At 37.6% G+C, this 24,555-nt stretch overlaps 2 protein-coding genes across 13 annotated transcripts in view; both read right to left on the bottom strand.

The window, feature by feature from the left end:
- Positions 1-14,036, bottom strand: part of LOC140163044 (uncharacterized) — a 101,755-nt gene extending 87,719 nt beyond the window's left edge. For 4 of the 11 annotated variants that reach the window (XM_072186388.1, XM_072186392.1, XM_072186393.1 and 1 more), the window contains exons 1-20: positions 13,928-14,036; positions 13,172-13,294; positions 12,725-12,847; positions 12,275-12,397; positions 11,826-11,948; positions 11,557-11,679; positions 11,092-11,214; positions 10,642-10,764; positions 10,193-10,315; positions 9,924-10,046; positions 9,459-9,581; positions 8,994-9,116; positions 8,530-8,652; positions 7,575-7,697; positions 6,934-7,056; positions 6,299-6,592; positions 4,669-4,920; positions 4,370-4,492; positions 3,054-3,347; positions 1,700-1,951 (exon numbers count right to left, since the gene is read on the bottom strand). In XM_072186388.1, the coding sequence (XP_072042489.1) occupies positions 1,700-1,951; positions 3,054-3,347; positions 4,370-4,492; positions 4,669-4,920; positions 6,299-6,592; positions 6,934-7,056; positions 7,575-7,697; positions 8,530-8,652; positions 8,994-9,116; positions 9,459-9,581; positions 9,924-10,046; positions 10,193-10,315; positions 10,642-10,764; positions 11,092-11,214; positions 11,557-11,679; positions 11,826-11,948; positions 12,275-12,397; positions 12,725-12,847; positions 13,172-13,294; positions 13,928-14,027 (3,037 nt within the window). In that variant the 5' untranslated portion in view covers positions 14,028-14,036. The remainder of the gene's footprint in view (positions 1-1,699; positions 1,952-3,053; positions 3,348-4,369; positions 4,493-4,668; positions 4,921-6,298; positions 6,593-6,933; positions 7,057-7,574; positions 7,698-8,529; positions 8,653-8,993; positions 9,117-9,458; positions 9,582-9,923; positions 10,047-10,192; positions 10,316-10,641; positions 10,765-11,091; positions 11,215-11,556; positions 11,680-11,825; positions 11,949-12,274; positions 12,398-12,724; positions 12,848-13,171; positions 13,295-13,927) is intronic. The other 7 variants (XM_072186395.1, XM_072186390.1, XM_072186389.1 and 4 more) reach the window with 7 other exon arrangements.
- Positions 14,026-24,555, bottom strand: part of LOC140163045 (uncharacterized) — a 33,271-nt gene continuing 22,741 nt past the window's right edge. For both annotated transcript variants that reach the window (XM_072186400.1, XM_072186401.1), the window contains 6 exons: positions 22,756-22,887; positions 22,509-22,604; positions 19,742-19,954; positions 18,949-19,080; positions 18,074-18,169; positions 14,026-14,141 (listed from right to left, as the gene is read on the bottom strand). In XM_072186400.1, the coding sequence (XP_072042501.1) occupies positions 14,038-14,141; positions 18,074-18,169; positions 18,949-19,080; positions 19,742-19,954; positions 22,509-22,604; positions 22,756-22,887 (773 nt within the window). In that variant the 3' untranslated portion in view covers positions 14,026-14,037. The remainder of the gene's footprint in view (positions 14,142-18,073; positions 18,170-18,948; positions 19,081-19,741; positions 19,955-22,508; positions 22,605-22,755; positions 22,888-24,555) is intronic.

Here is a 24,555-nt window from a genome sequence, read left to right as displayed (position 1 = left end):
CACCATCAGATATTACTTCTGCGGCTGAGAGATCGTTACGGAGTCCACGGAAAAGCGCTTGCCTGGTGTACTAGCTACCTTTGTAATCGTCAACAATCAGTTGTTATTGGCGACAGTGTATCTGCGACACACTTCATGAACTGCTCCGTACCTCAAGGATCTGTCGCTGGACCATTCATGTTTACAGTTTATGCTGCTCCGCTTGAAGACTTGATTAGGTCATACGGTGTTGAAACTATGATCTACGCGGACGATACACAGTTGTATCTTGTATTGGATCCCAGTAGCGACGGCCAACTTCAACGCCTTGAAGACTGCGTTCGTGGCGTGAAAGCGTGCTGCAGAAAATAGATTGCTTCTGAACGATTCAAAGACTGAGGTGTTGCATTTATCTTCGCGATTTTGCAGGAATCCGACACCAATTTCTACCATCAAAGTTGGCGACTCAGAAGTTGACATTGCTTCAGAAGTGCGCAACCTTGGAGTCCTATTTGACCAGTACATGACGCTCATACCTCAAGTGAACAATGTGTATCTCAAAATTGGCCGTATTCGGAAATACATCGACCGTCCTACGGCAGAACGTTTAGTGCATGCATTTGTGACATCCAGACTTGATGCTAACAATAGTCTGCTCTTTGGTCTAACAAGTTCTGCAATTTCTAAGCTTCAACGGGTACAAAACAGTGCCGTGCGACTTGTTTTAGGAGTGAGTGGCCATCGCGTTAATATCAACGATTTACGCCGAAATGAGCTGCACTGGCTTCCTGTGAAAGATCGAATTGTCTTCAAAATCCTCATGATCACATACAAATCGCTGAATGGACTAGCTCCACCTTACCTGAAAGAACTTCTTAACACCTACAAACCGAGCCGCTCCTTCGGTCGTCGTCGCTTTCTCTCCTTGAAGTACCACGGACTGTAGCAACATCAACGTACGGAGAGCGTGCCTTCTCAGTTTCTTCACCTAAGTTGTGGAATGGGTTACCATTAGATTAGGAATGCCGCGTCACTTGCCACCTTCAAGAAACTGTTAAAAACTCATCTTTTTATCAATCCAACAGTTTAAATTATATGTGATTTGCTGCTATGTTGTGCGTGGTATCCAGTTAAGCAGACGTTTTAGTTTTCTCACCTCTGTCGGTTTTTTCCATCGTTCGGCTTGTCCGTTCCACAGAGGTGATGGTCTGTTTTTGCTCTCTCCAACTCGTCTGCTGGATACCATGCATAAATCAATTTTGTGCAATCTTTCTTTTCAGATTGCTTATATTGTTTTTAAGTCATATGTATATTGTATGTTTTGGACCTATACTATGTTAGCTTTTTAAATCACGTTTTATCGTATGATCATGTTTATGAGTGCTGCTTTCACTCCCTGAAATTTGTATATTTAATGCGGTTTTATCATTGTTTTTTTTGTAACTTTTAATTTTGTGTATTGGTTGTATATTTATGTAAAGCGCTTAGAGGCCTTTTTAAGGTATTTCTGCGCTATACAAGCGCCTCATTATTATTATATTATTATTTATAATAGCTGCGTTACTTTTTGTGCAGACTTTATTACCGAGGGAAGCTAATGGAAATGGTGAGTGTTTGTTGCACTGTGCCCTCGTACTGGGCTAGTCTGCAAATTTGAAATGGGTGACATAAGGGTGTATCATGGATTCAACTGGACTACCTTAATGGTATGCAGACTTACCACAATTAGACACGGGACAGTGTGCCCATCGAGTATTCGGATCTGTAGTGTAACACCAAGGCCCACTGCCCTCTTCATCTGGATTACGGCAATAGTTGTGTTCGCCAAGACCAGTGTCTGGATAGTTTTCTGGTGTACGGGTGTGTCCGTGTGGATATTGTGCTGTCCAGGATTGACATTCCGTGTCATCTGTGGTTTGATGAACTGAACCACGATAGTCACGCCCAATTGGATCGGAGTAGCAATCTGATGCTGTATACAAAAAAAAGGGAAAAGAAGAACATACAATACGATGCAAATTGCAATAAGACCTTAATTAAATAAATTACATTAAGATTTTAATTAAAAATAACTATTACAATAAGAGTTAAGTTAAAACAATAATTAACACAAATAAGTGGAAAATAATTGCAATGGTTTAAATGCTGATAATAAAGAACGTAACTAAATTAATACCGTTGTTACGAGTCGTTACTGACCAAGAGATGTTGTGGGAACAATTTTATCAATAAAATGAGCACAAAGGATGGAACTGCAATTAGCTTAGGTTCTTTGGGCGTAAACGCGTGCGTTTTTTATGACGGCTAACAAATCTTAGGGGGATTAGGGTTAAACACCTAAATTGAATCAGACAAATGTGTTGTGCGTGTAGGTCAATAGAGCAATTTTGTCATAAAGTATGACTTTATGTCCGCCATAGAACTCCGTGTTAAACAACCAATATATAAGCAAGTGGGGTTTCTTTCACTGTCCCTCGATATTTAAGCTTAACATAATTTAAGCAGGTATTGCTAGTATGATTTCATCATTTTGGGTAAATTACAATCGCAGACCATTTTCAAAAACACATCACCTTTCCCAGCAATTGTCTTGACCCAAATATGAAAATCCCGGTTATGAAAAAATAGGACCATCTGTAACATATTTCGGGTGCTTAAAGCCCTGTTATTATGATACACTAAATATCCCCAAAATAGTATTCATTTCTTGTGAAACTGCAATGTTTGCTTTTGAAGAAATAAGAAATGAATTGCTTAATCGGAAAACTTGGATGGAAAGCACCTCCCTAATGGGATATTCCTCTTAACGTTTTGAAAACAACTTTTAACATCCTGCTAATGCACGACAGTCTAAGTTTTCATTCTTTTTTTAAAAAACCATTGTCCACTCTGAAGTACAAAGTGGCAAAGCGCGAGTATACAGCGTATACAGCGCGCAGTGCTGGGTCTCTGCTGCAGGTATGCGGGCCTTCAAAATCGGCACAATATGTGTCTCCGCTTTGGTACTTTGTTCTTCAGAGTATCAATAAATTAAGGAGGCCTAATCTAGGAAAAACATGTTCATTAATACTCACCTAAACAAACATACGATACTTCTAGATACTTGAAAATATTCCCACACGGATTCCCGAATACAGTATTAGTTGCTGCAATATCACATGAGTTAACGTTTTCACAATTGGCCCGTACTATATCCAGGGCAACATCTGAGATACACGAATCAGTGTCCTTATTCCATTGGTTGTCGCTGCAGATGTCTCGATCAAGCCGACCATAGTTCGCAGATATGATCGACATGACTTGATTGGGACCACATTCTAAATGAAGAGTTTCATGTTCACAGACGAGATTTGTGAACACGTTATCATCTGTACACACACAAAGTTACAAAAATTATTATAAATGTGACTATCAAAATTATGTTGTGACAGATTGGGGGTCAAAGGTTATTTAATTGCAAATTCTGGATTCAAGGCTCGATGCGACCAGTAATATCACTTGAATTTGAATCTGCTTGTCATGTACAATATGCTCAGTGTTTTTTTGTTGTTGTTTTTTTTTTTGGTTTTTTTTGGTTTTACGTGCTATGATGACGAGATCTAAATAAAATTCAAACAAATTATAGCAAGGGCATAAACATTGGTGTACGGTCCAAGTTTGACATTCCTTGCCATCTATGGTTTGATGAACTGAACCACGATAATCACGCCCAATTGGATCGGAGTAGCATTCTGATGCTGTATGCAAAAAAAATACAATTCAATACGATACAAATTTTCAAATTGCAATAAGGACTTAACTAAATAAATTACATGCTGTAACAGGGTTTTTTTAAATTAAACTCTTAAAAGAGTTTAGTTATTTTAATTAAACTCTTTAAAGAGTTTAACTAAAAATAACTATTACAATAAGAGTTGGATTTTTAAAAAAGGGTCAAATAATTGCGATGGTTACTATTCTGATAATAAAAGAACGTGACTAAATTAATACTGTTGTTACGAGTCGTTAATGACTCAAAACCAAAAACACCTATTTCCAACATTCACTTCACAATGTACAACAAAACACACTGTTTGATTAAGTTAACAATATCTCAGTCTTTAATCAAAAGTAAAGTATGATTTAGCAATAAATTTGTATGTCATCATGAATACATAATTAGTCAGAATCAATCAAATACACTTTTTTCTACTAACGTTACTTAGCCAGTGACCTTCTTCTTGTTGTTTATCGCAGAGCTCTGATGTGTATCCTGATTCACTTGTCCTGCGAATATCACTGTTCAGCAAAGTCCATTGAAGACTTTTATGTCCTTTCCGTGAAATCCTCGCACATTTCACTATTCACTAACAAAATTGCGATATGGTACACTCATATAGACTGGACTAACCTGTGCATGTTACGCCATCTCCAGTGAAACCGGTATTACATTCACATGTGAAAGATCCTACAGTATTGGTGCAAGCAGCATGTTGGTCACAGTTATCAGTACCTGTTGCACACTCATCAGTATCTGTACAAAAATGTATAAAAATAAGACATTTTGGAAATAACTATTGCGAGTAATTGTTTTTGAAAAGGCAAACATATGAAAGACATGACCTTAATCTTCCACACTGCGAGTTTTATATGAGTGACATTATGGTGTATGGATTTCAACTGGACTACCTTACTGGAACACAGACTTACCACAATTAGACACGGGACAGTGTGCCCATCGAGTATTCGGATCTGTAGTGTAACACCAAGGCCCATTTGGCGTATCATCTGGATTACGGCAATAGTTGTGTTCGCCAAGACCAGCGTCTGGATAGTTTTCTGGTGTACGGGTGTGTCCGTGTGGATCTTGTGCTGTCCAGGATTGACATTCTTTGCCACCTACGGTTTGTTGAACTGAACCACGATACTCACGCCCAATTGCATCGGAGTAGCAATCTGATGCTGTATACAAAAAAGGGAAAAGAAGAACATACAATACGATGCAAATTGCAATAAGACCTTAATTAAATAAATTACATTAAGATTTTAATTAAAAATAACTATTACAATAAGAGTTAAGTTAAAACAATAATTAACCAAAATAAGTGGAAAATAATTGCAATGGTTTAAATGCTGATAATAAAGAACGTAACTAAATTAATACCGTTGTTACGAGTCGTTACTGACCAAGAGATGTTGTGGGAACAATTTTATCACTAAAATGAGCACAAAGGATGGAACTGCAATTAGCTTAGGTTCTTTGGGCGTAAACGCGTGCGTTTTTTATGACGGCTAACAAATCTTAGGGGGATACAACACCCCCCCCCCCTACGCCTTCTAGGGTTAAACACCTAAATTGAATCAGACAAATGTGTTGTGAGTGTAGGTCAATAGAGCAATTTGGTCATAAAGTATGACTTTATGTCCGCCATAGAACTCCGTGTTAAACAACCAATATATAAGCAAGTGGGGTTTCTTTCACTGTCCCTCGATATTTAAGCTTAACATAATTTAAGCAGCTATTGCTAGTATGATTTCATCATTTTGGGTAAATTACAATCGCAGACCATTTTCAAAAACACATCACCTTTCCCAGCAATTGTCTTGACCCAAATATGAAAATCCCGGTTATGAAAAAATAGGACCATCTGTAACATATTTCGGGTGCTTAAAGCCCTGTTATTATGATACACTAAATATCCCCAAAATAGTATTCATTTCTTGTGAAACTGCAATGTTGCTTTTGAAGAAATAAGAAATGAATTGCTTAATCGGAAAACTTGGATGGAAAGCACCTCCCTAATGGGATATTCCTCTTAACGTTTTGAAAACAACTTTTAACATCCTGCTAATGCACGACAGTCTTAGTTTTCATTCTTTTTAAAACCATTGTCCACTCTGAAGTACAAAGTGGCAAAGCGCGAGTATACAGCGTATACAGCGCGCAGTGCTGGGTCTCTGCTGCAGGTATGCGGGCCTTCAAAATCGGCACAATATGTGTCTCCGCTTTGGTACTTTGTTCTTCAGAGTAGACTGACTGTATCAATAAATTAAGGAGGCCTAATCTAGGAAAAACGTGTTCATTAACTCTCTTCACGCGGGTGTCGACTGCAGACGACATGTTTCAATTTTTTTTTTGAAAATTCAAAACTTTCAGAAATATAAATTTTCATGACCATATTTGGAATGAGCATGAAAAATGCATTAAAATGAGTACAAACAAGCCTAGTATTGGTTCAGTAGTTCTTAAGATAGCTCTTGATATTTTGAGAAAATATTTCAAAACTTCAACTTTTTTCCGTTGATGTGCATGGCTAGCACGCAGAGCATTAATACTCACCTAAACAAACATACGATACTTCTAGATACTTGAAAATATTCCCACACGGATTCCCGAATACAGTATTAGTTGCTGCAATATCACATGAATTATCGGTTTCACAATTGGCCCGTACTATACCCAAGGCAACATCTGAGATACACGAATCGGTATCTTTATTCCATTGGTTGTCGCTACAGATGTCTCGATCAAGCCGACCATAGTTCGCAGATACGATTGACATGACTTGATTGGGACCACATTCTAAATGAAGAGTTTCATGTTCACAGACGAGATTTGTGATCGTGTTATCATCTGTACACACACAAAGGTAAAACAAATATGATAAATATATGATAAATGTGACTTTCAAAATTATGTTGTGACAGATTGGGGGCAAAGGTCATTTAGTTTCACTTTCTGGATTCAAGACTCGATGCGACCAGTGATATCACTTAAAGTTGAATCTGCTTGTCATGTACAATTATGCTCAGTGTTTTTTGTTTTACGTGCTATGATGATGATATCTAAATTTAAAAAAATAAAATTCAAACAAATTATAGCAAGAGCTTAAACCTTGGAGCCCTGTCTAGTAGATGATGATTATTTAAATGAACAAAATGTCGACATGGTATAATGATATAGAAAAGACCAACCTGAGCATGTTACGCCATCTCCAGTGTAACTAGGATTACATTCACATGTGAAAGATCCGTCAGTATTGGTACAAGCAGCATTTTGGTCACAGTTATCAGTACCAATAACGCATTCGTCAGTATCTGTACAAAATGTATGACAGAAAGATTTTTAGGAGAATATGGGTTAATTAACAGTACTTTTTTAAAAGACATACTTTGGTTAGCACTTTTGGCACATACAAGTTGATTCAAAATGATTGGTACCCGTCATTTTTCATTGATAATGAGTGTTACACTTCAACATTAAATTCAATATAAAATGCCCATACTTTTTAAATTGATTGCATAACAAGTCATAAACTATACATTTTACACATTTCAAGCGAACCCTATTTTGCATTTCGAAATTGCAGGCTTTTCAATAAACATCAAAATTGATGGGTACCAATCATTTTGATACACCCTGTAGGAATGCCAGCCTCCAGAAGAGTATTCGATGGTTTGTACGATAACAGTCCAAAACCTGTGTATTAATGTCTTCAATACAAAAGCTGATGTTGCTCTTAATGCACCCAAGTGTCCAAGGCGTTACTAAAGCATATGGAATGGAACGGAGCCCACCCCAGCTATCCCAATAGAATGGGACAGAATAGACAAACCTCTGCATGTTACTCCATCTCCAGCGTACCCGGCGTTACATTCACATGTGAAGGATCCGTCGATATTAGAGCAAGCAGCATTTTGGCCACAGTTATCAGTACCTGCCGCACATTCGTTAATATCTGTAGAAGAACAATATATGGAATAAGATATTTTTGTCCAAAATGGACTATTACTTTTTTTAAAGAATTAGCACTTTGACTCACGAGTAGGTTACAATAATTTGAATCAAGAATGTTGCGACATGATATAGCTGTATTGAATAGATTAACCTGTGCATGTTATTCCATCTCCAGTGAAAACACGGCAAAACATTCACATGCCAAGGATCCGTCGATATTAGAGCAAGCAGCATTTTGGCCACAGTTATCAGTACCAATAGCGCATTTGATTGGATATGGGCTAATTAATTATGGGCTCAAGTCAAAGACATTATGGTTAAACTCAAAGAAGCGAAATGGAGATGGGCAGGTCACCTTGCACGAAGGGAAGATAACAGGTGGACTAAACGGCTTACAGAATGGCAACCAAGAACAGGGAAAAGATCAAGAGGAAGACAGAAGAGGAGGTGGCGTGATGACATTACTGCCTACATGGGACCTACATGGACAAGAAATGCAAGAGACAGAGAACAGTGGAAGAATCATGAAGAGGGCTACGTCCAACAATGATCGAACACAGCCTGGTGAGGTGAGGTGAGGGGCTAATTAACAGTACTTTTTTACAGACATACTTTGGTTGGCACTTTCGGTACATACTGTAGGGATGTCAGCCTCCAGAAGAGTATTCGATGGTTGATATGATAACAGTTAAAACCTGTGTATTAATGATGTCTTCAATACAAAAGCTGATGTTGTGCTTAATGCACCCAAGTGTCCGAGGCGTAACTAAATCATGTGGAATGAACCGGAACCCACCCAAACTATGCCAAAGAATGGTACAAAATAAACTAACCTGAGCATGTTACTCCATCTCCATTGTACCCGGTATTACATTCACATGCGAAGGATCCGTCGATATTAGAGCAAACCGCATTTTGGCCACAGTTATCAGTACCTGCCGCACATTCGTTAATATCTGTAGAATAATGTATGGAATAAGATATCTTTGTCGAAATGGACTATTGCTATTTTTAAGAATTAGCACTTTGACTCACGAGGAAGTTTCGATAATTTGAAATCAAGAAAATGTCGACTTGATATAGCTGTGTATAATAGATTAACCTGTCCATGTGACACATCTCCAGCATAACCGGGATTACATACACGTATATATATAAAGATGTATCAGTTTTGGTGCAAGCTGCATTTGGGTCACAGTTCATGAGTACCTATAGCACATTCATCAACTTTAAGTAGGTCACGATAGTTTTGATCAAGAAACTGGCGACATGATATCGTCGTATAAAGTGTACCAACCTGTGCATGTTACCCCATCTCCATTGTAACCGGTATTACATTCACATATGAAGGATCCGTCGATATTAGAGCAAACCGCATTTTGGCCACAGTTATCAGTACCTGCCGCACATTCGTTAATATCTGTAGAATAATGTATGGAATAAGATATCTTTGTCGAAATGGACTATTGCTATTTTTAAGAATTAGCACTTTGACTCACGAGGAAGTTTCGATAATTTGAAATCAAGAAAATGTCGACTTGATATAGCTGTGTATAATAGATTAACCTGTCCATGTGACACATCTCCAGCATAACCGGGATTACATACACGTATATATATAAAGATGTATCAGTTTTGGTGCAAGCTGCATTTGGGTCACAGTTCATGAGTACCTATAGCACATTCATCAACTTTAAGTAGGTCACGATAGTTTGGAATCAAGAAAATGGCGACATGGTATCGTCGTATAAAGTGTACTAACCTGTGCATGTTACCCCATCTCCATTGTAACCGGTATTACATTCACATATGAAGGATCCGTCGATATTAAAGCAAGCAGCATTTTGGCCACAGTTATCAGTATTTGCTGCACATTCGTTAATATCTGTAGAATAATGTATGGAATAAGATATCTTTGTCGAAATGGACTATTGCTATTTTTTAAGAATTAGCACTTGACTCACGAGTAAGTGTCGATAGTTTGAATTCAAGAAAATGGCGACTTGATATAACTGTGTATAATAGATTAACCTGTCCATGTGACACATCTCCAGCATAACCGGGATTACATACACGTATATATAAAAAGATGTATCAGTTTTGGTGCAAGCTGCATTTGGGTCACAGTTCATGAGTACCTATAGCACATTCATCAACTTTAAGTAGGTCACGATAGTTTGGAATCAAGAAAATGGCGACATGGTATCGTCGTATAAAGTGTACTAACCTGTGCATGTTACCCCATCTCCATTGTAACCGGTATTACATTCACATATGAAGGATCCGTCGATATTAAAGCAAGCAGCATTTTGGCCACAGTTATCAGTATTTGCTGCACATTCGTTAATATCTGTAGAATAATGTATGGAATAAGATATCTTTGTCGAAATGGACTATTGCTATTTTTAAGAATTAGCACTTTGACTCACGAGTAAGTTTCGATAATTTGAAATCAAGAAAATGTCGACTTGATATCGTCGTACAAAGTGTACTAACCTGTGCATGTTACCCCATCTCCATTGTAACCGGTATTACATTCACATATGAAGGATCCGTCGATATTAGAGCAAAAAGCATTTTGGCCACAGTTATCAGTTTCTGCTGCACATTCGTTAATATCTGTAGAATAATGTATGGAATAAGATATCTTTGTCGAAATGGACTATTACTATTTTTAAGAATTAGCACTTTGACTCACGAGTAAGTGTCGATAATTTGAAATCAAGAAAATGGCGACTTGATATAGCTGTATATAATATATTAACCTGTCCAGCGTAACCGGGATTACATACACGTATATATAAAAAGATGTATCAGTTTTGGTGCAAGCTGCATTTGGGTCACAGTTCATGAGTACCTATAGCACATTCATCAACTTTAAGTAGGTCACGATAGTTTTGATCAAGAAAATGGCGACATGATATCGTCGTACAAAGTGTACTAACCTGTGCATGTTACCCCATCTCCATTGTACCCGGTATTACATTCACATATGAAGGATCCGTCGATATTAGAGCAAGCAGCATTTTGGCCACAGTTATCAGTATTTGCTGCACATTCGTTAATATCTGTAGAATAATGTATGGAATAAGATATCTTTGTCGAAATGGACTATTACTATTTTTAAGAATTAGCACTTTGACTCACGAGTAAGTTTCGATGATTTGAAATCAAGAAAATGTCGACTTGATATAGCTGTATAATAATAGATTAACCTGTCCCGCGTAACCGGGATTACATACACGTATATATAAAAAGATGTATCAGTTTTGGTGCAAGCTGCATTTGGGTCACAGCTCATGAGTACCTATAGCACATTCATCAACTTTAAGTAGGTCACGATAGTTTTGATCAAGAAAATGGCGACATGATATCGTCGTACAAAGTGTACTAACCTGTGCATGTTACCCCATCTCCATTGTAACCGGTATTACATTCACATATGAAGGATCCGTCGATATTAGAGCAAAAAGCATTTTGGCCACAGTTATCAGTACCTGCCGCACATTCGTTAATATCTGTAGAATAATGTATGGAATAAGATATCTTTGTCGAAATGGACTATTGCTATTTTTTAAGAATTAGCACTTGACTCACGAGTAAGTGTCGATAGTTTGAATTCAAGAAAATGGCGACTTGATATAACTGTGTATAATAGATTAACCTGTCCATGTGACACATCTCCAGCATAACCGGGATTACATACACGTATATATAAAAAGATGTATCAGTTTTGGTGCAAGCTGCATTTGGGTCACAGTTCATGAGTACCTATAGCACATTCATCAACTTTAAGTAGGTCACGATAGTTTGGAATCAAGAAAATGGCGACATGGTATCGTCGTATAAAGTGTACTAACCTGTGCATGTTACCCCATCTCCATTGTAACCGGTATTACATTCACATATGAAGGATCCGTCGATATTAAAGCAAGCAGCATTTTGGCCACAGTTATCAGTATTTGCTGCACATTCGTTAATATCTGTAGAATAATGTATGGAATAAGATATCTTTGTCGAAATGGACTATTGCTATTTTTAAGAATTAGCACTTTGACTCACGAGTAAGTTTCGATAATTTGAAATCAAGAAAATGTCGACTTGATATCGTCGTACAAAGTGTACTAACCTGTGCATGTTACCCCATCTCCATTGTAACCGGTATTACATTCACATATGAAGGATCCGTCGATATTAGAGCAAAAAGCATTTTGGCCACAGTTATCAGTTTCTGCTGCACATTCGTTAATATCTGTAGAATAATGTATGGAATAAGATATCTTTGTCGAAATGGACTATTACTATTTTTAAGAATTAGCACTTTGACTCACGAGTAAGTGTCGATAATTTGAAATCAAGAAAATGGCGACTTGATATAGCTGTATATAATAGATTAACCTGTCCAGCGTAACCGGGATTACATACACGTATATATTAAAAGATGTATCAGTTTTGGTGCAAGCTGCATTTGGGTCACAGTTCATGAGTACCTATAGCACATTCATCAACTTTAAGTAGGTCACGATAGTTTTGATCAAGAAAATGGCGACATGATATCGTCGTACAAAGTGTACTAACCTGTGCATGTTACCCCATCTCCATTGTACCCGGTATTACATTCACATATGAAGGATCCGTCGATATTAAAGCAAGCAGCATTTTGGCCACAGTTATCAGTATTTGCTGCACATTCGTTAATATCTGTAGAATAATGTATGGAATAAGATATCTTTGTCGAAATGGACTATTACTATTTTTAAGAATTAGCACTTTGACTCACGAGTAAGTTTCGATGATTTGAAATCAAGAAAATGTCGACTTGATATAGCTGTATAATAATAGATTAACCTGTCCAGCGTAACCGGGATTACATACACGTATATATAAAAAGATGTATCAGTTTTGGTGCAAGCTGCATTTGGGTCACAGCTCATGAGTACCCATAGCACATTCATCAACTTTAAGTAGGTCACGATAGTTTTGATCAAGAAAATGGCGACATGATATCGTCGTACAAAGTGTACTAACCTGTGCATGTTACCCCATCTCCATTGTAACCGGTATTACATTCACATATGAAGGATCCGTCGATATTAGAGCAAAAAGCATTTTGGCCACAGTTATCAGTTTCTGCTGCACATTCGTTAATATCTGTAGAATAATGTATGGAATAAGATATCTTTGTCGAAATGGACTATTGCTATTTTTAAGAATTAGCACTTTGACTCACGAGTAAGTTTCGATAATTTGAATCAAGAAAATGTCGACATGGTATAGTGTTATAGAGTATATTAACCTGTGCATGTTACCCCATCTCCAGTATAACCGGGATTACATTCACATATGAAGGATCCGTCGAGTTTAGAGCAAGCAGCATTTGGGTCACAGTTATCAGTACCGATCAGTATCTGGAATAAACCTGTGGCCACCCCAACCATCCCAATAGAATGGCGATAGAGTACGGAATAGACTAACCTGTGCATGTTACTCCATCACCAGTGTAACCGGTATTGCATTCACATTTGAAAGATTCGACAGTGTTGGTACAAGCAGCATTTGGATCACAGTTATCAGTACCTGCAGCACATTCATCAATATCTGTGCAGAAATGTATGGAATAAATTATTTTTGTCGAAATGGACTATTACTTTTTTAAGAATTATCACTTTGACTCACTAATAGGTGACGATTATGTGACGAAAATTTTTACATGGTATAGCGGTATAAAATAGATCTACCAAAACAACATTGACAACGTATAGAAAGTTTAAAAAGCCCCCACCTCGGCTCACTTTTTGAAACATGGTTCCAATGTAAAAGTAACTTAAACTTAAACATAAAACATTCAAGAATTGTTGTGCATCTTTAATGTGCAGATTTAATATTAATTTGCAGGCTTTCTGGAACGACCTTGTTCTTACATGGTAAACATAATAATATCTTATACATGTTTTGTTTTATAATCCAGAGGAGTATTTAAAGGGTGGTCTGGTGAAGGCTGAAGAGCTGTGCATTTGATGTCTTCAATGCAAGAGCTCATGTTGCGCTTAATTAAAAGCCCGCGAGTATTTGGAATGGGGTCAAACACTCCCAAATTGAACCTGCGCATGTTGCCCCATTTCCAATGCAAAGAGTAAGTATAAAAGATAACAAGAAATAGAAGAAAAGAAGGCAAACAAGAATACGACTTATTATTAATTTCAAGGTGAATTATAGACTCCTTAAACTTACCTGTGCATGTGTATCCGGTGTATGCCTCCACTTCGCAAAGTTGCAGCTGTACATTCCGTGTTAACTCAACACTCAAGTATTGTCCACTTAGGTTACACATTCGATCTCGATCACTGGGTATCCTCTGTGCTCGATACTCTACTTGCACATTCTGGGTTGTTCGTGTATACAGAGTCAGAGCCTACCCGTACTATGGCTCCATCAAGTCTGTCACCTGGCAAATACAAAAATGATAAAACGATTTACATGGTAAATCATCACGATATAGACGGCATAGTTTATAGAATCGAGATTGTGCGATTTCTTTCAATGCTTACTTCAAAACCAGTCACAGTAGAGTGAACCGAAGTTGATCACCAGAACCACTGCCTAGTGTCACACACTCATGTCAAAACACCAACTCGTGGTCAAATGTCATCCAATAGCCAAAAAGGTGATTTCATCCACAGATTGCATAGCATAGCAATATGACTTGACAATTCGACGCATGCATTGAATATAGCAAGTGTACGATGTACACATACCGTAGTTGAAGCCAAAGGTCATTTGAAACTGATTCCGGTATGGGCCCAAATACCTTCTCAATGTTTTGCACATAAAATAATTACATATCACAGCGATGTCATTTGCACAAATGTACTGACTATAGCCAGTGTCTACATGGTATAAACATATTGGAATCAAAGGCCATTTTAGGTAATTTCTGGTATTGGGCCAAATACCTTCAAACATATTATATTACTTGCACTACTATGCATCGGCTATTGTGGTCTAGAATTGAAGTGAAAGGTTAAGATGGGTCATTTTCGGTATAAATAACTAGAAAAAAATTCTTCCGTCACATACTAGACAGCGCAGTGACGTCTTTTGAACATATGTATCGGCTATAGCCAGTGTCTCATGATGCAGTCATGTCTACAGTAGAATTCACCTCGACCTATGCAGGACTTAAACCCCATTAAAAGCTATTAAACCAAGATAACACTCATTGAAACAGCTCAACTGATTAAATCGGATCTTCTCTGGCTGTGCACATGTGTCTGTTTTATATGTGCGATATAGCAATGAGCTGCTATAATACAGCTTCAGTTGGGTAACCGATTATAAAGGAAACGCAAGGAAACAATGGTAGTGGACCTTTGTTCACGAAATGAGACAATGGCCTGCTTTTTGTTAACCAGCATTCTTGAAAATGAGCAACATAATGATTTTTGACTTAACACGGTTTGGAAATAATGTCTGCATATTTTTGGTGTTATCTGTCGTTTACATATCCTTCCTAAAACACAAAAGTGCGACCCTTTGTCAATCACCTACAGTACCCAATTTCGGCATACTATATAAGAAACTCATCATGATGATTGCCAGAGAATAGTTTAAATGTAGCTTGTACCGTGTTTTTTTGTGGCATCCTTCAGAAGTGAGCGGTCCGATACCAATATTTTCGGTCAAATCTCCATTCAATTAACACGGGAGTTGGCTAGCTATGTCTTGCCCTCACTCATATTTTACAAAAGTGCTGCTATTTCTGAACATCTAACCTAGCTGTAATTTTAGGTCATGTTAGAGAAATATATTTGCTAGAAGTTTGGAGAATAAGTTAAATATTGGCTGGTTATTTTTCACACAGTGATGTTTTTAAACTAGGCAAGTGCCCATTCTTCCAACATACATCATTTGTAGAGGTCACGCGTCAATGGTGAGAGCACTGTGTATTGTGTATAGGAAAACGGACAGTAACTGCAGTATGTATATAGGCCGTTCAGTGTTTGTTACCGGTATAAAGTCAATAGGGATTCTTCTGCCACATAATTACAGAGAAAGAAGAGGTCATTTTTGGGGCGCCCGCCTTAAGCCCGCCTTAAGGCATGACTTTGTGAAAAGCTTCTAATTTCACTCTTGCTAGATTTACTTCGCAATTGTTTTGCTAAAATTATGCCCATATGCCCAACTCAGAAATAAAACCACAATTTGTTTGGATTTTATTTTATTATTGTTTTCTGATATGCACGGGATAAAATGTTGAGCGTATATTCTTTGTTTAAAATACAAAATTAATGGACTTATAAAAACACCTAATAAATCCAGACCTTTGACCTTTGTATGCCTTCAACCACTTTACCGTGTGTCTTAGAACCCGATAGACGGTGACATTTGACCATACACTAGGATCCACAACATGCTCATCTATCATGGGAACAGTTCTTAAACACTAATACATTTTGTACATTCATCCTTGGAAGATTTGGGTACACAAACTCTACTCTGCAACTTGAGGTCAAATGTTGCACTATGATTATATAATTGAGGTTATTGGACTATGCCATTGGGATGAGACTCTTGTGGTTATGTGGGGTGGGGAAAAAAATCTGTTTTGGGACCTATTATAGTGAGGATATTGCTTTGGATATTGAATATTGTTGAATTTCGCTATGCAGGGGTATATGATGAATAGTATAGAAGACACAAATAAGTAAGCTCCCCTGGCAAAATATGGGGGGGGTTATCCCCCACCCGGGATCTACGCCTATGTTGACCAATAGAAAATGTTAAGTTTTTATAAATGTATAACGTCTGTGATACATATACATCATCTACTTGCTAATACACTGAAAATCAAATCGTGATTTGAGGCATAATGATACCTACATCCTGACTCTGACATCTCCCCAGCAAACAAACGTTCCAAGTCAATTATACCATGCAAATAATAACCTTTGGCCTACTAGAGCTCTAGTTAAGATAACATCTAATTAAGCAAACATTACTTTTGCGAATAATGTAATAATTTTGGACACATTTCCCCCTTCCCATCTGCACCTGTTGTACGAGATGTTGATGCGTTTAAGTTCTTACATGTTGGTGAAAATAAAATATGAACTGGAGCTAATTTGAGCTCACCGAGCACGACCCTTAATAGCTACAGCCAATTAGTCCATAAGGCCTTTTTATCTAATAGTAAGGCACAGGGCTCATTACTGCATCCATATTTGGGCGAAATGACATGGTCCCTAAAATATAATAAAAATTCCTTTAAAAAAGAATGGGGCGCCCAATGTGAGCTTGGACGTGATGGTGAATTCCATGGTGTGTAGATTTGGTATTATAATGATTTTTCTAGGGAAGAGTAGAAGATGATCAAATGCAAGAGAAATGTGTTTGATTGGGGAAGGTGTATGACAGGACCGTTTTGGATGAAATAAATGGGAATGAAGCTTTCGTGTCAATGTGCGATTATGTGGGGTGGGGGATTTCTGTTTTGGGACCTATTGTAGTGAGGATATTGCTTTGGATATTGAATATTGTTGAATTTCGTTTTGCATGGGTATATGATGAATAGTGCTTGGACGTGATATGGTGAATTCCATGGTGTGTAGATTAGTGCCGGCCGCTTAATTTCTTTCTGCAACTATAATGGGCCGCAATATATCACTAACCGCATAGTCCGAGGCAAGGTTTATTATTGTCAGGGCTAGGGTCTTAGGGCTAGGCTCTTAGGGTTAGGGTTAGGGTTAACGTTAGGATTAGGTTTAGGGTTAGGGTTAGGGGTTAGGGTTAGGGTTAGGGTTAGGGTTTAGGATTAGGGTTTAGGGTTAGGGTTTAGGCTTAGGGTTAGGGTTAGGGTTTAGGGTTAGGGGTTAGGGTTAGGAATATATACGTATTTATTGGTACTAATATACTAGTAATAGTATATTGTGTGTATGCACTTTATTCTGTAATCAATAAGTATGATAAACAAACACCTTTTTGGCACAACGACTCATAGCACAGTCGTGTAGGCATTAGACTATGGATCCATAGATCGTGGGGCTCGAACCCCAGGTAAACCGTTGTAGAATTTAATTCTAGCAATTTCTTTTTATTTTAATAAGTAAGAGGAAATAATAATGGCAATAAACCCGTGCTATATCAAGCCTCATAGGCCTATACTTACATGTATGTACTATGTGTTATGGTATTGCGGCCATTATGGTTGCAGAAAGAAATTACCAAGAAATTATCAAATGACCAACTCTATGTCAAATGTCGTCAAGAAGCCAAAAACTTTACAACCCAAAAAATTACAACAGATGCAGATAGAGGGGTTGGGCAGTATGCCCAAAATTATTGCATTATTAGCAAAAAAAAACAAAGGTCATCACCTACCACAGCAATCCACTCTGTTGTAAATGACAACTTTGCCCACGCAATAGGTATCCTCCATGTCAACTCTCCACCAAGGGTTTCCTATCTCAGTGGATGCTAGAAACAAAATGAAATAGTAAATCATGGAAGTAAAAGAGGTCAATAGCACACATTTTAAGGTTAGGCGGACGGACCTTTCAAATAGAGTCGATTGGGTGGGCTTTTTTTCCTGGAGACTAAATTTACCCTAAAACCACTATCTGAAAATCTGGAAAAAAAATCTAAAATATTTTTGCAAACAAAAACTAAAACTGTTCAGCCAAAATTAATCAATTCTGGTCAAAAAATTGCCGATTTTACAAGATTTTAGCAAAATTCTACAAAATGCAAAATCTGGGTCGGTCGGGCCTATAGAACAGGGTTTTGTTTTTCGTCGCCTTATCACAACCTGTTTTCGAAACGAAAAATAATTATAATTACATGTATCCGCTCTGACAAAGCCAGGAACAAGTCGCATTTGGGACATTTCATGATTTGAATAAATATATTAATAGCATCAATACTTTTCAAGATATGGATAATTTTGTAAATGATACCTTGATGAGTAATGCTATTCTAAGTGATGGGTCAATTAGTTTCCTGCCTTACACAGGATTGAATAGGGATGATCATAGTTCAACTGTTAATTATTGATTTAAACAAACTCTTTTTCGTAAGTACTTTCAAGGATTTGAAAGTCCACTTTGTCCCACAGTCTAATACTATTAAATTAGGAATACCAAAAAATTTTTTGAGGGGGGATATCATCTTTAAAGGCCTAAACTAAAAAACTTGTCTGGCGACTTGCTCCGGGTTTTGTTGGAGCTGGTCACATATGTATAAAAAAGTTTTCTTACACGTATGTGTACAGGAATCAGAGAAATAATCTCCATTGGTATCACCATCTACTGCTTTGTCAGAGGTGCTTCTAGTAGGGTCGTGTGTGGAGCTCTGGCTGGTAGGTTTGCCTTGCAAGGGAATTGCAGATCCTGTATATGGAAATAAACAAGCAGCGCATATAAAAACTTAAAAAAATAATGTTGTTGTTTTTAGATAAATCTTTTTTCACTCCTTCAACTAATCTGTCCTCAAATTTCATGTAGGTAGCCACATTGAATTTTTTTCTGAAAATAAATATCGTAGGAAGAAAATTCTAAATCTTAAAGGTAAAGGTCTAAGGATTCTTATTTTAGGAATCGCTGCAGTCAAAAGAACATCTTTGTTACTAGTGTTTTAATATTTTTTACTACATTCAAGCACAATGCCCCTTTTTTTAATTCACTTCATTTTGGAAAGCATCAAAAAATCTTGGTGGTTATGCTCCCTCGGAATTTTTAGTACCGGTAAAAGGGGGTCATATGGAGCTGCGAATAAGCAAAATGGGGACTTTTGGAGCTGCGAAAATTCAAAATCAAAGGCCTTTCTTGGCTTTTCGGTTGAAAATCGCCTGAAAAACTGAAATATGAGGAATGAGCAATTTTGGGGTCTTTTAGAGCTGAAATTATCAAAATCAAGGGTCTTTCGGAGCTATATTTTGGTCAAATATAGGGGGTCTGCAAAATCCAAAGAGAGCGGTCTTTCCGGGGTAACATACCCGTATGGTCATTTGTGTTAAGTGCCCCACCCCCAGGGTGCACTTTAATATCTTACCTCTACAGGTGTGTCCAGTGTATGCCTCTACTTCGCAAAGTTGTAGCTGTACATTTTGTGTTAACTCAACACTCAAGTATTGCCCACTTAGGTTACATTCGATCTCGATCACTCGGGTATCCTCTGTGCTCGATACTCTACTTGCACATTCTGGGTTGTTCGTGTGTACAGAGTTAGAGCCTACTCGTATTATGGCTCCATCAAGTCGGTCACCTGGAAAAATAAAAACACACGGTAAATCATGACGATATAGACGGCATCGTTTATAAAATTGAGAGTGTGCGAGTTCTTAAGAAGGACATACACTCATTACTTAGTGGGTGAGTTATGTGCTCTCTGACCATGAAGCTGAGCAATTGATCAAAATACACGAAGCAATGTGGGGCCTTGCAATTCCTTAAACGTGGTCATAGGTTTAAGGATATACTCAAAACATAAGCAGTGGTTAATGCTTTTCGTAATCATATCAAAATGGCTCATGTGTTGTCCTGAAAGCAAAAGATTGCCATCCTCTCCTGTATATCTATACAATTTTCCATAAAAAAGCTAAGGAAAACTAAGATCAAAAGGGCTAAACACCAACAACAACAAACAACATATGCCTACAAGTGTATTATAATGTAGCATGTGCACACATTAGTATGTTGTGGATGGTGAATCAAACTGGTCCCTACATATTCCCAAATAAATGTAGTAACCAGCCGGTGTTCGCTCCGCTGATTGGCTTAGGGAGGTTAGATTGCATGCAACAACCTTGAAAGTAGAGCATGTCTCTACTTTTTCGCCTGTTGCTCGGGGATTAATTTGCTTGATGCTCGGGGGATTAATTCCTTGAAAATCCAAAATACATGGAGCAATCTTGTTCCAAGGTTTGTGTAACAGGCAATTGCTTGGAAAATTGCCTCGTGTATGTCGGTCTTTACAATGCTCACATCAAAACCAGTCACAGTAGAGGGAACGAAAGTTCATCACCAACATCAACATGTGTGGCACTGACATGTGTAGTGCCACACATGTCAAAACACCAACTCGCGGTCAAATATCATTCAATTCGCCGTCGAAGTGATGATGTAACAGGATTAATTACCATAGCAATATATAGATTAATACGATTTTGGAATAGATAGGGCGATATATTCAAAAATTGTTAATCCGATTATCATGTCACTTCGACGGCGAACAGCCAAAAACGTTATATCGCCTCTTCCACAGATATCAGATTGCACAAAATAGCAATAATTATAACCTGATAACTCGACACATGCATTGAATATAGCCACTAGCCAGTGTATGGTGTACACATAGTTGATGTCAAATGTTATTCAGAAAACATTCCGTTATGGGCCCAAATACCTTCACAATGCTTTGCACAAAAATAATTCTTATTCAATGGGTGCGTCTTGTAAAGAATTCACGTAATTTGATTGGTTTTCGGGTGTATAATATCTCACAATAGATGATACTGATATTAGTCAGGGCGCGCGCCGCCACGCAACGGCGGCACGCTTGTTGCTCCTCAATGATCGCGCGATAATGCGTTCGCGTAAAACACGTGCGAGAACTAAGAACGCGATTCGGCGGCTTAGATGTTCGTGATGGTTTCGTTCATTTAAAACAACGGGGATGTCTTCACAAAAGTAACTTTATTTTTTTTCTGAAAACAGCCAGTTTTTCTCGCAAAAATTACATTAAAACTGAATAAGAATGAGAATAAAAGATAGGATTTTGTCTTTTGCCTATCAAATATCGTGTCATAATGGATGGGCTGGCCAATATTTTTATCGTAGTGGATACCGGCGAAAAGACAAAATCCTATCTTTTATTCTCTAATTACATAGCACATCGACGTCATTCGAACAAATGTACTGACTATAGCCAGTGTCTAAAAGGTATAGGTTAGGGTTATTGATGGGTGGGTATGGGACCAAATACATTCAAAATGACACTTCTATCACATATTACAGTGAACAACGAAGTCACGTGCGTCTATACATAAGTGAAAGCGAGTGTATATTGGGTGTACGCAACATTGAGGTCAAACTTCGTTTAGAGGTCATTAAACATGTAAAAGGGCATTTCGTGATCAACAGCCTCATCCCTCCAATCTTTTTTCGTGAATATCTACTGACAAATGTAATAAAAAGAGGATGCTAGGATCACGACATCCTCCTTTAACGGTAGGGTCGCCAATGCTTCAAAATGTCTTCTTCCACAAATTATATTCTTGCACATATGCATCGGCTATTACAGACAGTGTCCATTGAGGTGAAAAAATAAATAGGGGTCATTTTCAGTATGGAGCCAATAACTAGAAAAACATTTTCTTCGGTCACATGTTATACAGCACAGTGACGTCACTTGCAAATATGTATCGGCTACAGTCAGTATCTATAATAGGCCGTTCAGTGTTCCTTAACGGTATGTGGTCAATAAGGATTCTTCTGCCACAAAAAATACAGAGAAAAAAGTGGTCATTTCTACATGTACATTGTAGGTACCATGTCATTTCGCCCAAATATGGATCTTACATTATCTGGGATACAGTAATGAGCCCCGTGTCTTACTATTAGATAACTATTAGATGAAAAGGCCTTATGGACTAATTGGCTATAGCTTTATAAAGGGTCGTGCTCAGTGCGCACAAATAAGCTCCAGTTCATATTTTATTTCCACCAACAAAATTATATACAAATAATATGCAGATGGGGATGGGCAAAATGTGTCCAAAATTATTACATTATTCGCAAAAGCAAAGGTCATCACCTACCACAGCAATCCACTCTGTTGTAAATGACAACTCTGCCCACACAATAAGTCTCCTCAATGTCAACGACCCACCAAGGGTTTCCTGTTTCAGTAGATGCTAAAAACATAATGAAATAGTCAGATAATTTACTTATATAGTCAATCATGAAAGTAAGAGAGGTCAATAGCACACATTTAAGGTCATCACAACCTGTTTACGAGACGAAAAATAATTATAATTATATATATGTATAAAAACGTTTTCTTACACGTATGTGTACAGGAATCAGAGAAATAATCTCCATTGGTGTCACCATCTACTGCTTTATCGGATGTGCTTCTGGAAGGGTCATGTGTGGAGCTCTGACTGGTAGGTTTGCCTTGCAAGGGAATTGCAGACCCTGCATATGGAAATAAATAAGCATATAAATACTTCAGAACAAATAATGTCGTTAATTTTAGATAAATCTTTTTGTTTTTCACTCCTTGACCAAATCTGTCCTCAAATTTGATGCATGTCACATTGAAAATTATTTTTCTGAAAATAAATGTCCGTGTGGATCTTGTGCTGACCAGGATTGACATTCCGTGCCATCTATGGTTTGATGAACTGAACCACGATAATCAAGCCCAATTGGATCGGAGTAGCATTCTGATGCTGTATGCAAAATAAAAGAAAAAATATTAAGTGTAATGGAAGGAAGTCAGTGTAGTGATATCCGAGTGTTTTTGTATTGTATGTACGTGCAACTTTCAAATCTGGACCTCACTATATTAAATTGACCTGTGTTTTATTGTTTTCTGGTCTATCGTATCAAATGACCTGTCAAAATGCGCAGGAATAAATTCTGCTTTCAACGCATTTTACAGATTTGTAATACAATAGCCCGTTTTGGAATAATGGCCATTATTTAAGGGGGTAGTTACTTTTTTGAGGTGTTAATAGTACCATACGCATTTGTATATATATTTTAGAAATACGCTAAAAAGCCTAATAAAATAAATATTCATAGGCGGCGGAAGCGGGAAAACGGGTGGAGGACATATCCCCCTAAAATTTTGCAAGGGGAACGACCCCCCCCAATTTATAACAGAAGAAAAAATAAAGCAATATTTGTCCGGTATATTTGCCTTTTATCAACGAAAAACACCTGGTGCATTTTGTTACCTTTATAAAGCCATGTTGTAACATTTGCATAAAAAATTGATGTGTTTTCTTTTTCACAAAATGGTAGTTTTCAGTTTCAGATATGTCCATTTTTAATTTTAACCCGGCAATTTTAGGCAATGCAAAGAAAGTCGCTATTTAATACCAGCGCTAATGTCACCAATGCGTGACTGAGTTTGGCCCTCTTGATGTGTAATGACCTTCTGTAAATGTTCATTGTTATGACCATCACGTTCGCATTCGACTACACATAGGGAAATTTCACGCTCGTTTAGTAAAAAAAGCCATGTAAAACAATATTATGTTATTATTACCAATATTCTGTTAACAAGTTTTACCAAACCATCACAACAAAACAAACGGAACAGTGTATGTTATTGAGTAATAAAGCAGCCACATAATAATTACGTTCACCTCTTTGGAAACCAACTAATATCAGATAGACAGTTTGGATTTAGGCCACACCACAGTACAGTATATCTAACCATTCTGACCCAAGAGTGGTCCAACTCCCTGGCCACATACTGCAGTTACTGTCCGTTTTCCTATACACAATACACAGTGCTCTCACCATTGACGCGTGACCTCTACAAACAGTGTATGTTATAGGTATATGGGCATTGCTAGTTAACATCACTGTGTGAAAAATAACCGGCCAATATTTTAACTATTCTCCAAACTTCTAGCAAATATATTTGTCTAACATGACCTAAAATTACAGCTAGGTTAGATGTTCAGAAGGGGTCGCACTTTCGTAGAATATGAGTGAGGGCAAAGCATAGCTAGCTCATAGCTAGCCAACTCCCCGTGTTAATTGAATGGAGATTTGACCGAAAATATTGAGCTATATTGGTAACGGACCGCTCCGTTCTGAAGGATGCCACAAAAAAACGGTACAAGC

Source organism: Amphiura filiformis, chromosome 10, assembly GCF_039555335.1.
Source record: "Amphiura filiformis chromosome 10, Afil_fr2py, whole genome shotgun sequence".
NCBI lineage: Eukaryota > Metazoa > Echinodermata > Ophiuroidea > Amphilepidida > Amphiuridae > Amphiura > Amphiura filiformis.
The sequence above is the reverse complement of the archived record's forward strand: the minus strand, read 5'-3'. Positions and strand labels throughout refer to the sequence as shown.